The sequence below is a fragment of the Bos grunniens genome, chromosome X, assembly GCF_055505025.1.
Source record: "Bos grunniens cultivar Pamir isolate PY7600 chromosome X, Bosgru_T2T1.0, whole genome shotgun sequence".
Classification (NCBI taxonomy): Eukaryota; Metazoa; Chordata; class Mammalia; order Artiodactyla; family Bovidae; genus Bos; species Bos grunniens.
The window spans coordinates 144,703,207-144,718,037 of NC_141194.1; the positions used below are offsets into that span (position 1 = coordinate 144,703,207).

General features: G+C 37.9%; 1 protein-coding gene across 8 annotated transcripts in view; it reads left to right on the plus strand.

The window, feature by feature from the left end:
- KLHL13 (kelch like family member 13) overlaps nt 1–14,831 on the plus strand; it is a 196,546-nt gene that overhangs the window by 146,625 nt on the left and 35,090 nt on the right. For all 8 annotated transcript variants that reach the window (XM_086388275.1, XM_086388281.1, XM_086388280.1 and 5 more), the window contains one exon: nt 10,082–10,223. In XM_086388275.1, the coding sequence (XP_086244401.1) occupies nt 10,082–10,223 (142 nt within the window). The remainder of the gene's footprint in view (nt 1–10,081; nt 10,224–14,831) is intronic.

Sequence of the window (14,831 nt, forward strand, 5' to 3'; positions counted from 1 at the left end):
TGCCTACGGTCATACTGCTTAAAGGATATGGTCTGCCTTGACCCTTTTTGAGTTCCACCCAAGAACACAAACTCTTTAAGCCAGAGACCATTATGTTCGTAAAAAGAAACACCTTACCCCCGAAGTGGCAAACTCCTCAATGAATTATAATTTGCTTCTACTCTCTTAAAAAAATAACCAGTCTGCCTTCCAGGAAGTCGTTACCAGTTTTATTAAGAATACTTAATATTTGGGGTCAACAAATATAGTCATGGTACATAAATACTTTATTCAAAAGACTCCTTCCTGCACAGTGGACAAAATCTTATGAAAGTATTTTTATAGAGCAATTTTTGTTACTCACATTAATAGAGCTGTCTGTAGTTAGATCATGAAATTGCATTGTGATGTTGACTGCAGATGACCAATACAGTGATCTTAGTTAAAATAGTTTTCTAGGACTGTAGTCAAGTGGAGGTTCTGGATGGCATTTCAGGAGAAAAATCAAGCCATTTCCGCATTTCTTCTCTTAGAATATGCTTGAATGTGTAGATAGGTGAGTGGGCTGTGACAATAAGGTTTTTTTCATCTTCTAACAACCTAAGAACTTAAGGTCAGGAATAACTGGTTATGTTTCTTTATGGTAAGCATTGTACAAGATGGATAACAAAGTCTTATAGCAAAGTTTAATTTAAAAAGCCTTAATGATGAGACTTCCCTGGTAGTCCAGTAGTTAAGACTTTGCTTCCAATACAAAGGGGATGGATTCCATCCCTGTTTGAGGAACTATGATTCCACATGCTGCAGGGCTCGACCAAAAAACAAACAAACAAAAACGGGGACTCCCCTGGTGGTCCAGTGGCTAGGACTGCACTCCCAACGCAGAGTACCCGGGTCCGATGCCTGGTCAGGGAACTAGGTCCCTCCCACGTGCCACAACTAAGACCTGGGGCAGCCAAATAAATACTCTAAAAATAAACAACACAACGAAAGAAAAACTTTAATGGTGAAGCAAATATGTACAAAATGGAAAATAATTCCAATATGAAAAGTTGTACTAATATTACTTTTTGCTTCTCTAAGCTTCATATCTGAGACAGGCTTGGGAGAACTATTCTTAGTGTGATTCCCAGACTCTTGGGGTTAAGACTTTATCTTCTGATTTCTCTTTTTGTATTACCTTCTTTTCTCTTAAAAATATTGGCTGTCATAATAAAACATCGATTTGATGAAATCATATTAAACATTTAAATGATTTGATATATTCATTGAAATAATTAGGGGTGCCTCTAGGTCATTGCAAAATCAAGAATGAGATTTGTTACGTTTATTATAGTCTTTGAAGATAGAATCAGTGGGACTCATAGAGCTGCCAATTGTAATTCTTAAAACATGAAGTACAATTGGCTATTACTTTTAGGTTGGAAAGTCTTACTCCTTGTTATTATTATCATGTTTCCTTTTAAAAGAGAAATAAACATTCCCTTAAGACATGGTCATGAATTATTGACTTCATGAAGTTGAATATAACTAGGAAATTCAGAAAAGACAGAAATGGATTGGATTTTTACCACTTGATTAATGATTCCTCCTGTTCCCAGAGAGATTTGTCTCAGTGATTTCTAATTGGTTTTGAGCTTGTGGAATCTGCCTTTATAATAAACTCTAAAATTGGATAACTTGGATATTTGAATATTTCATAAACTGAAATTTTAGGCAGGTAAAAGCCCAAGTCCTTAATAATACGGTTTTCCCTTGAAACGCACCATAGCACCATAGTCAAATTTCAAAGTTAGTGAGTTACAGATAATAGGAGTAAAATGACACCTTGGTTAATAAATCCTCTGGGAGCAAAACGCTCCTTTATAGAAAGGTGGCCGGGGTGTCAGAGTTCTCGTTCCAGTTTCTTTTTTGGGGGATTGAAGAAGGAGAAGGCATGCTCCTGGCCTCAGGTATAGCTCAACTTCTTCATAGCTGGGCTGGTGCTGGCTGTAGTGGGGTAGGGAGCATCCTTTTAGAGGGTTGTAACTCTCTCTTCTGAGTGCTGGGAAGGAAACTGTTGACTGTGATGGGAGCCTGTGCTGTTCACCTGAACTGCATGTCCATGTTGCTGTCTGCCTCCCACCAGCACCACTTGTGTACTCTCTCACCTTATATGGCTTCTTAAGGCGGGGCAGTTTTGACTGAGACTTCACTTTTTTAGGTAGTAGATACAGAATCAGCATTCAGAATTCATTTATTAAAAAGTAGTGTGGTTGATTTACAATGTTACATTAGTTTCAAGTAGAACTCATTCTTTTGCTTATTCTTTTTGTTTCTACTTCTGTCTGTCTATCCATCTATCTGCTGATGCTGCTGCTGCTAAGTCGCTTCAGTCGTGTCCGACTCTGTGCGACCGCATAGACGGCAGCCCACCAGGCTCCCCCGTCCCTGGGATTCTCCAGGCAAGAACACTGGAGTGGGTTGCCATTTCCTTCTCCAATGCACGAAAGTGAAAAGTGAAAGTCAAGTTGCTCAGTCATGTCCGACTCTTAGCGACCCCATGGACTGCAGCCCACCAGGCTCCTCAACCCAGGGGATTTTCCAGGCAAGAGGACTAGAGTTGGGTGCCATTGCCTTCTCCATCCATCTATCTACCATCTATTTATTTAACTACCCATTGGGGCTTCCCTGATGGCTCAACGGGTAAAGAATCCGCCTGCAGTGTGGGAGACCTGGGTTCGATCCCTGGGTTAGGAGGACCCCCTGGAGGAGGGAATGGCTACCCACTCCACTATTCTGGCCAGGGGAGTTCCATGGACTGTATAGTCCATGGGGTTGCAAAGAGTCGGACACGGCTTAGCGACTTTCACTTTCTATCTATATCTTTCATCCAAATATGATGAGAAATTTATATAAACCAAGCTTCCAAACAGTAGAATTTTCTAGTCTAGGTGCATGAGACTTGATGTAGTTTAATTGATACATGGATTTTAAAACATGAAGGAAGACTTAAGTTTTGAAATATAGAGGGAGCAAACATTAAATTGACAGTGCCCTGGTGGCTCAGATGGTAAAGCATCTGCCTCCAATGCGGAGACCCAGTTTCGATCCCTGGGTCGGGAAGATCCCCTGGAGAAGGAAATGGCAACCTACTCCAGTATTCATGCCTGGAAAATCCCATGGACTGAGGAGCCTGGTGGGCTACAGCCCATGGGGTCGCAAAAAGTAGGACATGACTGCACAACTTCACTTCAAGAACAGGACTGAGATATTCAATGCCAATGCTTTATGGTTTGGATAATTTACTTTCATCAAGTTAGAGTAGAATATCATTTGTCATCCCATTTGTTTAGCCCAATTCCCTCATCTGTGTCATAGTGCTATTTCTGTGATGGCTATTGGATGGCTTTGGAATTCAGAATCTGTTCTTTTAGATATTCGTATCAGTAATGTTGAGTTCTTCCTAAATTTGATCTGAGTTATATCCTAGGATATGCTCCCTCCCAACCCCAGATGTGTTGGGAGAATGGCATGGAGAGGTTTTTAACATTGGTATGGTTGTTATGGAGGTAGTGGTAAAAGTGAGTAATTTTAGCCTGAACTAATTCAGCCAACAAATTGGTTCCCTGTAACAGAACGATCCTCATGTCTATAAATTAAACATTGGAATGTCCATCTTGAGGCTTCATGGCCTATACTCTCTGCTCTTTGTTTTTTAGGCTTGGTGTGGTGAGAACAATGTGGGCTGTGGAATCAGATTCAAGTTCAAATCGTTACCAGATTCATCATGAGGCCTTAAACTCACTGAGCTTCAGTTTCCTGTCTTTAAAATGGGATTGTTACGAGGATTAAGCAGCACAGAGAACATGTTTGGCACACTGCCTAGTACACAGCAGGTGCTGGGTAGACGATCTTATTCGTATGTTAAAACTGACATCAGTTATTTATTAGTGTGATTTTATTTTAAATGTGACATACATTTGCATATAAAGAAACTTCTTTACTTTGGAAAATCACTTTAGAGTCTGACGCTATCACCTTGAACTTTTTCTCCTCTTTTGTGGGCTCTGGTATTGCTACAGCAGAAAAGAAAGCCTTGGAAAGTTTAGCAGCTATTTTATATCATCTATGCTAAAGATTTCCATTAGCAGATTTATTGAAACCTGACAATAATGTATTTATGTCATTAAAAAATACAAATAACGAAAGCTTTATCTTTCTTGGCTTCTTTGAGGCAGGCATCTTCTTAAGAAGATACATTCTCCATAGTTTCTGAAATAGTGATTAGTTTATACTTTCTTAAGAGGAATTGCTATGATGTTTATAACTTCCTTGTACAGTGGTACCATAAATAATAATTTTAGTTGGGACATATCTTTAAATATTTTAGGTTTTAAAGGTTTTTCTTTTAAAGAGAATACCAGGTTTATTATATATACATTAGCTTACTTCATGAATTGGAAAATTTCTGATTTTTAAAAATACTTTCTTTTTCTTCTTAATGTCATTGAGTGTGTGTGTGCATGCATGTGATTCAGGTTTTGATGGGGTGCTGAAGGAGAGTTCTAAATTTTTGTGGTAGGAAGCTTATTAATATCTTTAGAATTCAATGCAGAATGCATATTTTGAATCTATAGAAAAATCAATGGGAAATGACTAATACCGTCTTAAGTTTTTAATTTATTTCTTATGGGGGAAGGAAATACCTTGACGGATTTAGCACTCAAATTCAAATGAGTGTGAGAACAGGTGGCTGAATTTTTCCCCCACCTGCCAATGCAACTTTATCACAAGAAATGTTTCATTTAGCAAATGCTGCTGCTAGCAGACACTTCTCTGTTTCAGAGCAGAAAAACAAATGGCGGGGGAGTTCTTCTTTGAAGAAAGCCTTTTTCTTGATTTTCTTTTTAAATTGTGAGTGTGAGAAATATGTATTTTATTTTTCTGGGGGACGGGTGGTGGAAAGCATGAGTCAGTGCCTTGATTAACCAACCTGACTTGTTGTGTTGTTATACCATTCATGACTTTTATTTTTGTTTTCTTATTGTTGCTGTACTTGCACACCAACCCAATGGCACTGACTTTCAATTATAATGATATTATTACTCTGGGAAATTGCAGTATTTGAATAATACTTTTGACACCAATTCAGAAACCCCTGTTCTTTTGTTATAGTGCTATTACATTATTAGAATTACATACATTGTTAGGCTTAATCACTGTGTAATGTAATAGTCAGAAGCAATAAGAAGTGCTGTGAAACTGGGAACTAAAGAAAGAAAAGCATTGATATACTTCTACCTTTCTAGTTTTTCTCTGATTGACTTATTTTTTTCCCTCAGAAATAAAAACAAGGAACAACTTGACACCTGTTCTGATGGTCTTACATATATCCTATCAGCATGTTTTATTGAAATTGATGAGTGTTCTAAGACTATTTGAGGCTTTGGAGCCAAATGATGCAAATATGAGATACTCTTCCTGTTCCCATATGACATACCAACAAACCTGACTGCTATTGTGAATTCTAAGTACGTGGTTCTTCACAGAACATCTACCAGACTGTTAGCTCTACTAACAGTTAACTCTACTGTTAGAGTTATTCATTGTTGAAAACATATTTGAACCAGATTGACAGACCACTCTTGCTCTAGCCCACCTACCAGTAATACACAGTCCTTCACTGACATGGTGTTCAGTGTGAAAAAAAAAAGAATTTGTACATTTGATGAGTTTTAAATTTTCATTAAAAAATCCATTGAATAAACAGTGCCAAGCAGATGACAAGGGCTTAATACGTGTTTGCACTAGCAATTTTGAGAATATATCTTCTCTACTCTTTAAGTGTACAGGTTTGCTTTAATTTGCATATTCTGGAATACTAATGAGGTTGGAGTTGAGCATTTTCTATCTGTTAATTATTTGTACCTATATATTTATGAATTGTGTCCTTATATCATTTACACCTGTTTCCCTTGGGGTAATTTTTTAAAATATGGACGGCTTTGAGACAGCATTGCAGTGTTAGTGTCACCCTGCCAACATGTGACAATTGCTTAGATTGTCTATTTCCTTTGTCTTCAAATAAGAGTGCAATAGTCTGTGTATGTTTGGTTTGACCACCTTTGTAATGCTTTTAATAAGATGATCAAACAGTACTTCTTTACCTAATGCTCTTCAAAAAAGTAATTGTTCCCTTTGAGCAAGTACAGTTGACTGATTCAAGCACACTTTGTGGAAGATTGCTTTTGTGCTCTGTGGTTGGTCATTGTTTAGGAAATAAGATGTGTCCAGTGGTGGTGGGGTGGATGGGAAAGATGTGGTAGTAATGTATAGACGTTATAAGAAAAAGATCGAATTTTTCAAAAGAAAATTGATGAACACAATCTTACCCATGAATAATTGAACAGTTTTGATGAAGTGGGACTATTTGGACTGAGTTAGCTTAATTCTAAATTGGCATGTAAAAGTGAATCCAAATACCAATTGTTTTCTTTCTCTCGAAATAACAGTTGTTTTAAGCAGAGTTAGGAATGATTCTTATATGAGTTTGCAAAGAACAAAAGCCTGTGTGCATGCTAAGTCGCTTCAGTTGTGTCCGACTCTTTGCGACCCTATGGACTATAGCCCTCTAGGCTCCTCTATCCATGGGAAGAGGCAAGAATACTGGAATGGGTTGCTACACCCTCCTCCAGGGGATCTTCTGGACCCAGGGATCAAACCAGCGTCTCATGTCTCCTTATGTCTCTTATGTCTCCTGCATTGGCAGGAAGGTTCTTTACCACTAGCGCCACCGAGGAAGCATAATTGTCTTATTAACTTCAAAGCTGTTATCTACTTATCTCCCATAAACAGTTGATTTTTCAGATTGATAGACTGGAGGAGAGCAGAGATATTCTATTATTAGGTAGCCTTAGAAGAGATAGTGGTAATTAATAATTCTACTGTGTTTCTGACTGGTAGCATTACCTCATGGAGTTAACTCTCAGACTGAGAAGTTATTTAGAACATGAAATTTCTTCAGAAAAATTGTCCTGAGGAGGTTATGTCTCTCTATCAGGGTTTCTCAACCTTGGCATTCTTGAAATTTTTGCCTGAGTACAACTTTGATGTGGAGACCTTTCTTGTGTGATGTAGGATGTTTCATAGTGTCCAACTAGATGAGAGGAGCAACCCCCGCCTCCACCTAGCGACCATGTAAAATGTGCCCAGACACGGCCAAGCATGGGCGTGGGGTGATGGGAGGCAAAAATCCCCTTGATTCCCCTCCCTCCACTGAGGGCCACTAGTCCCTGTATTGCTTCTAACCAATATAACTTGAAAAAATAAGATTAAAAAATGTTATTTGTTCTTAGAATTACTCAGATAATCATTCCTTTAAGGATAGTTTGATGTAATTGTGGCTTGGGGTTTGCAGAGAGGTTTCACCTCCTTGCAATGCTGAAGAACAATGCGCTTCGCATCCAGTCAATAAACTTAATGAAAAGGAGATGGAGTATTGAATCTGCTGAGGTTGACATGACATGTGGTGTTACTGATGCAGAAATAATAGGGAGTGTTGTGAATGTTAAAAAGTCAAAAGATGTTGATAAAAAATCATGAAGAAGATGATTTTAGTAAAGGCTTCTTTAGCTTTTGAAGTAATTAGTTAGAAAGCCAGATATATTATCTTGCCAAGAAAGGACTGTGTTTTCATATTCTGCCTTTCAATTTTAGGAGCAAGAGACCACTGACATGAAGCAAGTGGTTGTTTGCAGTTTATTCAAAAAAAGCAATTTCCAGGATGTGTCATAGGGGCAGTGCAGTTTCAACTTTACTCCTGTCCTGTTTACATCTGTGGTTCTATAAAATGAAAATTGATGGTCCTTTAAAGCATTGCATGATAAATAAGTGTCTCTGGATTGACCCATAGAAATGATGATATATTAAACCTCTCATGTGCCAGGTTCTATGTCGGGAATACAGAAACTAATGAAACATTCTGCTTGAATGTCCCATTAAAATAATCCTGGATGAATGGAATTTTTCTGGTTAGGGATATCAGTTACCATCATTCTATTTGCCACTTTTCCATTTGATTCTGTAATTATAAATGTCTGTGTGCAGAAACTGGTTAAAATATCTGTGAGTATGTGTAGGCTATATATCATGTATATAATTTAATTCTTTTAAAAAGCTATTTCCGAAACTAGTGGAAAGCTATATTCATTTTTTATGCTTATTAAAATATTGTTCAAATTTTCCTCTTCTTTATTAAATATCCATGAGAGTTGAATAAAACATAGTTATATATTATTAATTCATTTTTTGGTTATACTATGGCTCTAATATTGTTAAGAAGAAATGACATCACCCTGAAGGCCAAGATTTTTGCTAATTATTGCAGGATTTAAAGCCATTTGGTTGGTGTTGGAATTCAGAAAGCACAAACTTTATTAAAAGTATAGTCTTAAAACTTTTTTTTCCTGTTAAAACTGATCAACGTAGACTATAGGTATCATAGGGAGAAAGGTGAAATCTTTATGGTATTGGATAGACCTGAGTTAGAGAAACCAATACTTCAACCTTCAGAAAGTTAGAAAGAAATAGGAAAAAGACAGAGTTCTGGCACTTGAAAATCCATTCTTCCTTCTTCCCTTCCTAATATCCATTTTAGCAGTCTATATCATGAATGCACAAACCCGTTCAGAGCCACAGGCTTCCCACTCTTAGGCAGGTGATTCAGAAACAAAGCAATACATACCTAAGGAAACAGAAGTTGCCGAGTCTGAGGAATAATGAAAGGTTGTACATGGTGGTCAATTTTTAGTGTAACCTGAAGCCTTATAACTATTGTTTTGCCATTTTCTCTGTGAAACTAACTGATCTGTTGACTACAGGTTCTCTAATGCTTTTTATGGCCCCTGAAAAATTGCCAATGTGATATATACATTTATTATTTTTATTATTTGTTTGTTTGGAAAGATGGAAAACCACAAAGCTGAAGGAAAGTGAAAGTGAAAGTTGCTCAGTCAGGTCCGACTCTTTGCAACCCCATGGACTATACAGTCCATGGAATTCTCCAGGCCAGAATATTGGAGCGGGTAGCCTGTCCCTTCTCCAGGGGATCTTCCAAACCCAGGGATCAAACTCAGGTCTCTTGCATTGCAGATGTATTCTTTACCAACTGAGCTATCAGGGAAGCCCACGCTGAAGATATTTAGCTAAATAATCCCAAGTGATTATTTGGTGAGAGATACTCTCAAGAAAAAGAAATTATTTCATGTGTAAAAATTTGGCTGTGCTCTGCAGCTTGTGGGATCTTAGTTCCCAATCAGGGATCGAACATGGGCTCTCAGCAGTGAAAGCACAGAGTCTTAACCACTGGGCCACCAGGGAATTCCCTCATGTGTAAAACTGTTTGTTCAGTTGGGGTTAATTAGAACTACAGTAACATGAGAGGAAGTAATGTATAGTATATCACAGTTAATCTTTGTTTTTTTTATTTATGGGATCTTTGAAATTTGGAAACAGACTATATTTAGATTCAGATCCTGGCCCAGTCACTTTACTAATTTTGTGACCTTAGGTAAATAATTTTTAACCCTTCTGTGGCTCATTTTCCCTCCCCTTAATAAAAAGGAGATGATAGTAATATTATTGCAGTGGATTGCTTTGAGGATTATATGAGATCATGTGTGTAAATTTCTTGACAAGTATATACAGTGATTGTCCAATAAATGACAAGTATTATTTTTATTTCTAAAAGTAGATATTCCAAAAATTTTAACTGCAAATAATACAATTTGATGGTATTGCTACCTAAACAATCCCAGAGCAATAACTCTGGCACTGAAAAAATAAACCCTTTGTAATTATAGTTTTGAGTCAGCTGTTAGGTTGATTTCTTAGTTCTCATCTATTTCTTCTGATCTCAGAAGGCTTTTTACAAATATATATCTATTTCTTTTGTGATATAGAATGATATGAGCCTAAAATATAATGCAACAGCATTCATGTGTGTTCCATAGTCAGATGATTGGCACATAATCCGATGAGTGTTTCTTTAAATCATCTCATTATTGTGAATTATATGACATGTTTTCATTTGGTTTTCCTTCTGATTTAAAAACCTTTTCAGATCTCTAGTGGAAGAGGAAGACCAGCACATGAAATTGTCCCTTGGAAGCAGCGAAATGGGCCTCTCTTCCCATTTGCAATCTTCCAAGGCCGGAACCACACGCATCTTTACCAGCAATACCCATAGTTCTGTGGTGTTACAGGTAAGTTCACTGTCCCTTTTACATTATTTACATAGCTTCAAAAACCACCCAGGGTTTTTATAGTGTGGGATGTCACTAGTGGGAGATGTTGTGCCTGTGTGTAGACAGGAACCCTGTATACTTTTGCTGTGATCTTAAAACTGCTCTTATATTTTTTAATTTGTAAAAGTTATTTTATTTTATTTATTGGCTGTGCTGGGATGTGGCATGTGGGATCTTAGTTCCCTGACCAGGGATCAAACCCGCACCACTCTCACATTGGAAGCACAGAATTTTGACTGCTGGACCACCAGGGAAGTCTAAAACTGCTCTTAAAAAATAAAGTTTACTAATTAAAAAAAAATGTAAACAGAGGAGAAACCTTGAGGGGGGAAATTATATGCCTTCCTGATGTTAAAAGATATTCTGAATCCATTGTTTATTTCATTTGTGTAAGGGAGATTTTGCTCTCATGCTACTTTCTTACAGAATGTTGTATCTGGCAATGTTGGCTTTTCATTTTGTCTTCAGTTCAGTTCAGTCGCTCAGTCGTGTCCGACTCTCTGCGACCCCATGAATTGCAGCACGCCAGGCCTCCCTGTCCATCACCAACTCCCGGAGTTCACCCAGACTCACGTCCATCGAGTCAGTGATGCCATCCAGCCATCTCATCCTCTGTCGTCCCCTTCTCCTCCTGCCCCCAATCCCTCCCAGCATCAGAGTCTTTTCCAGTGAGTCAACTCTTTGCATGAGGTGGCCAAAGTACTGGAGTTTCAGCTTTAGCATCATTCCTTCCAAAGAGATCCCAGGGCTGATCTCCTTCAGAATGGACTGGTTGGATCTCCTTGCAGTCCAAGGGACTCTCAAGAGTCTTCTCCAACACGACATTTCAAAAGCATCAATACTTTGGCACTCAGCTTTCTTTATAGTCCAACTCTCACATCCATACATGACCACTGGAAAAACCATAGCCTTGACTAGATGGACCTTTGTTGGCAAAGTAATGTCTCTGCTTTTGAATATGCTGTCTATGTTGGTCATAACTTTCCTTCCAAGGAGTAAGCATCTTTTAATTTCATGTTGTCTTAGGAGGGTAAATATCACAAAGCCCCCACATTAAATTTTCTAGTTCCTCACTCACAACCTATTTTCCTATCACCTTTTATCATAGTTCTCGAGATTGTATTTATTTGGTGTCTCAGCTCACATTGACAGTTGTGGATATAGGAGAAGGGTTGAGGGCTTCTGGAGGCAAACACACCGATACATGCAAGAAGTAATAACTGACATCAAAGGCAAGAACAGAAAAACAATAGAAAGCCAAAAGAACACCAACAAGTGTGATATGGAGCTGTTTAACATAGGGATAGGCAGTCCAAGTACTTCTGAGTACTGTGGACACTCCTTGACCTCTGTGGGTGTTGCTGACTTAGAGAATATAGTATAAAGCTCGATGTCCATAAATTTCTTTTAGATATAGTTAAATTATATCAATCTTCTCAGATTACTAAGGTAAGGAAAATAAATCCTTCTAAATATATTTGTAAAAGAAATCTCCCTAGATGAATTTCATGCATATCATTGGCCAAGAACCATCATGGTCAAGCAGTATATAGTATAGTATATAGCTTAATGAGAGAAGGAGGCTTGTACTTGCTATGTGGCTAATTAATGTCTCTGGGATTCATTTTTCTTATCTCTAAAATATGACTCGGGAAGCAGATTTCTAAATTTTCTTCAAGTTCCCATCTGTGATTCATTGAAATCTCATTTTCCCCATGTTTCAGTTTCTGATGGGAGCTGGATTTTATGGTTCCTCATTCATCAATAGAAATGAGAGGGCCAGAAAGGAAAAAAGCTTCCCATCTCCCAGAATCTTAGGTTCTACGTAAGTGGTTTAACTGTTGGTTTTACAAGAGTATGGGAGGAGGAGAATGAGAGGTCAAACAGGAAAAACATGAAAGGAAGAGGTTTTTTGGTTACATTAAAGTACTTTCTCTAAAGAAAAAGAGACTCACCCCCTCCACTATACTTCTGCCCTATCCATGACCATAGTCATGGATTAAAGCCCATTTTTGTGGTCCTGCTAATTTTAAAAATTTACTTTATATCAAATAGTGAAAGCCACTCTAGTATAGTCAAAAAGATTTAGAACAGTAGTCCTCAGATCTTATTCCATATCAGAATCACAAGGAGGAGGGCTTGTTAAACTGAGTATTGTGGCCCACCCCAGAGTTTTTGAATCAAAAACACTCGAGGTGGGAGCCAGCTCGGCCTTTGTTGGTCTAGGCTAGTGATGGGAATGGAAACGTGAGAGTAACCCGAGAGTTTGTTCTTTCTTCAACTGATTTTTTCATGTGGTAATGTAGTGGTACTATTCCATATTGCTATTGAAAAACATTGTACGGTGTCTTTAAAAGTCTATTAAAAATTGTGTTCTCACTAACTGAGATTTTTAAGTCCAAGTACTAGCAGACTGGTTTTTTTTTTTTTTTTTTGTATCTAATCTTAGGTGTGTGGTTGTCAAGGGAACAAGCTAGAGAAGTGTTTAATGGGTAAATGTTATCATTGTTTTAAAATTAGTAATCGCACAAGCTCCAGCTTCAAAAGGCATTGAAAGTAGCTGTCAGGGGAATAGATCCATGGGGAGAAACTATTTAAAGAAGTCTCACTCTGAAGGATACCCCAGTGCACAACTGTAGTGGCAAGGACATGAGTTTAGGCAAAAAGTAGAATCTGAGTTTTACCACTTACAGCTAGTTATGTGACTTTGGGAAAGTCTTTGTACTCTCTGGGCCAGTTTCCTTATCTGTAATGTGGGTAGTAGATGTGAAGATTAAATGCAGCAAGTCATGGAACAGTAAGGTGCATAATAAATATCCATTTATTTCCCTTCCGTTTGAACCAAACAGTGAAGGTGTCAGAGGAAATGTCATTGATCAGAAGTGATGGGTGTGCCAAATAAGGTGCCCATCTGGTTGGCTTGATCTGCTCTAGCAGATTATTTGTCTCCAGTAAATAGGCTCTAAGAAACAAGGCTGTTGAAGAAAGTGCCTGGAAATAATTTTGATACCTAATACACTTGGATTCCTAGAATCTTGAATAAATCCCAGGAGAATTCATGATTCTCATTTGTGTTAGCAGTGCAAAATACTTGTACTGAAGTAAGAACCAGGGTTTGCTTAAGTAATAATTGATGAAATCAAGGATTTTTCACTTCCCTCACTCCTTTACTACTGCTACAACTCTGGTGATTTTTCATGGAAAATTTGCATCCTTTGGCTTCATGCTATTATCTCAGGTTGTTAACATCTTTTAAACCCCATCCTATGGTGAGGGAACGACAGAGGATTAGATGGCTGGATGGCATCACTGACTCGATGGACGTGAGTCTGAGTGAACTCCGGGAGTTGGTGATGGACAGGGAGGCCTGGTGTGCTGCGATTCATGGGGTTGCAAAGAGTCGGACACGACTGAGCGACTGAACTGGACTGAACTGATGGTGATTCATCAAATCATACCCTTCCTAACACCTTCACTTTTAAAAATAACAGCTTTAGGGAGATGTCATTCACCTATCATAAAATTCATCCCTTTCAAAAAGTGTACGATTCAGTTGGGTTTAGCATATTTGCAAGGTTTGGCAAATATCACCACAGTCCATTGTAGAACATTATTATCTGTATTATCACCTGTATCCATTAGCTGTCATTCCCCATTTACTCATAATCTCTTTCTTAACCTGTAACAATCATTATCTCTATAGTTTTGCCTATTCAGAATATTTCACGTAAATGGAATTATATACCATGTAGTCTTTTGTGACTGGTTTCTTTTACTTAGAATGGTGTTTTCAAGGTTCCCCCACACTGTAGCATGCATCAGTACTTCTTTTTTTTACAACTAAATAATATTCCATTCTATGAATATACCACTTTTATAAAAATTCACTCATCCATTTATGGACATTTGGTTTGTTTCCACTTTGGGGCTATTGTGAATAATTATGCTATGAACATTCATGTACAAGTGTCTGCATGAACATGTTTTCATTTATCTTTTGTGTATACCTAAGAGCCCGGTTGGCTGCTGTCTATGGGCTCACACAGTCAGACACGACTGAAGCGACTTAGCAGCAGCAGCAGCAAGAGTGGAATTGCTGGGTGATATATCATTGTATGATTAATCTGTTGAACAACTGCCAGAGTGTTTTCTCAAGTGGCTGTGTTTTAAATTCCTTTTGGCATAGTATAAGGATCCCAATTTCCTCATGTTTTTCCCAACATGTGTTAGCTGTCTTTTTTATTATAGCCATACTAGAAGGTGTGAAGTGATATCTTATGGTTTTGATTTGTATTTTCCTGAGTGCTAATGATATTGAGCATCTTTTCACTTTTGCACTGGCCATTTGTATATCACCTGTGGAGAACTGTCTCTTCAGGTCAGTTCTCCATTTGTTAGTTGAGTTATTAATCTTTTCATTATTCAGTGGTAGGAGTTCTTTATATATTCTAGATACAAATCTCCTAGCAGCAGATATATGATTTCCAAGTATTTTCTCCCAGCATCTTCGGTTTTGTGGTTCCTTGTTGGTCTTCCATAACTACTCTGCCAATCTTCAGTTCTTTA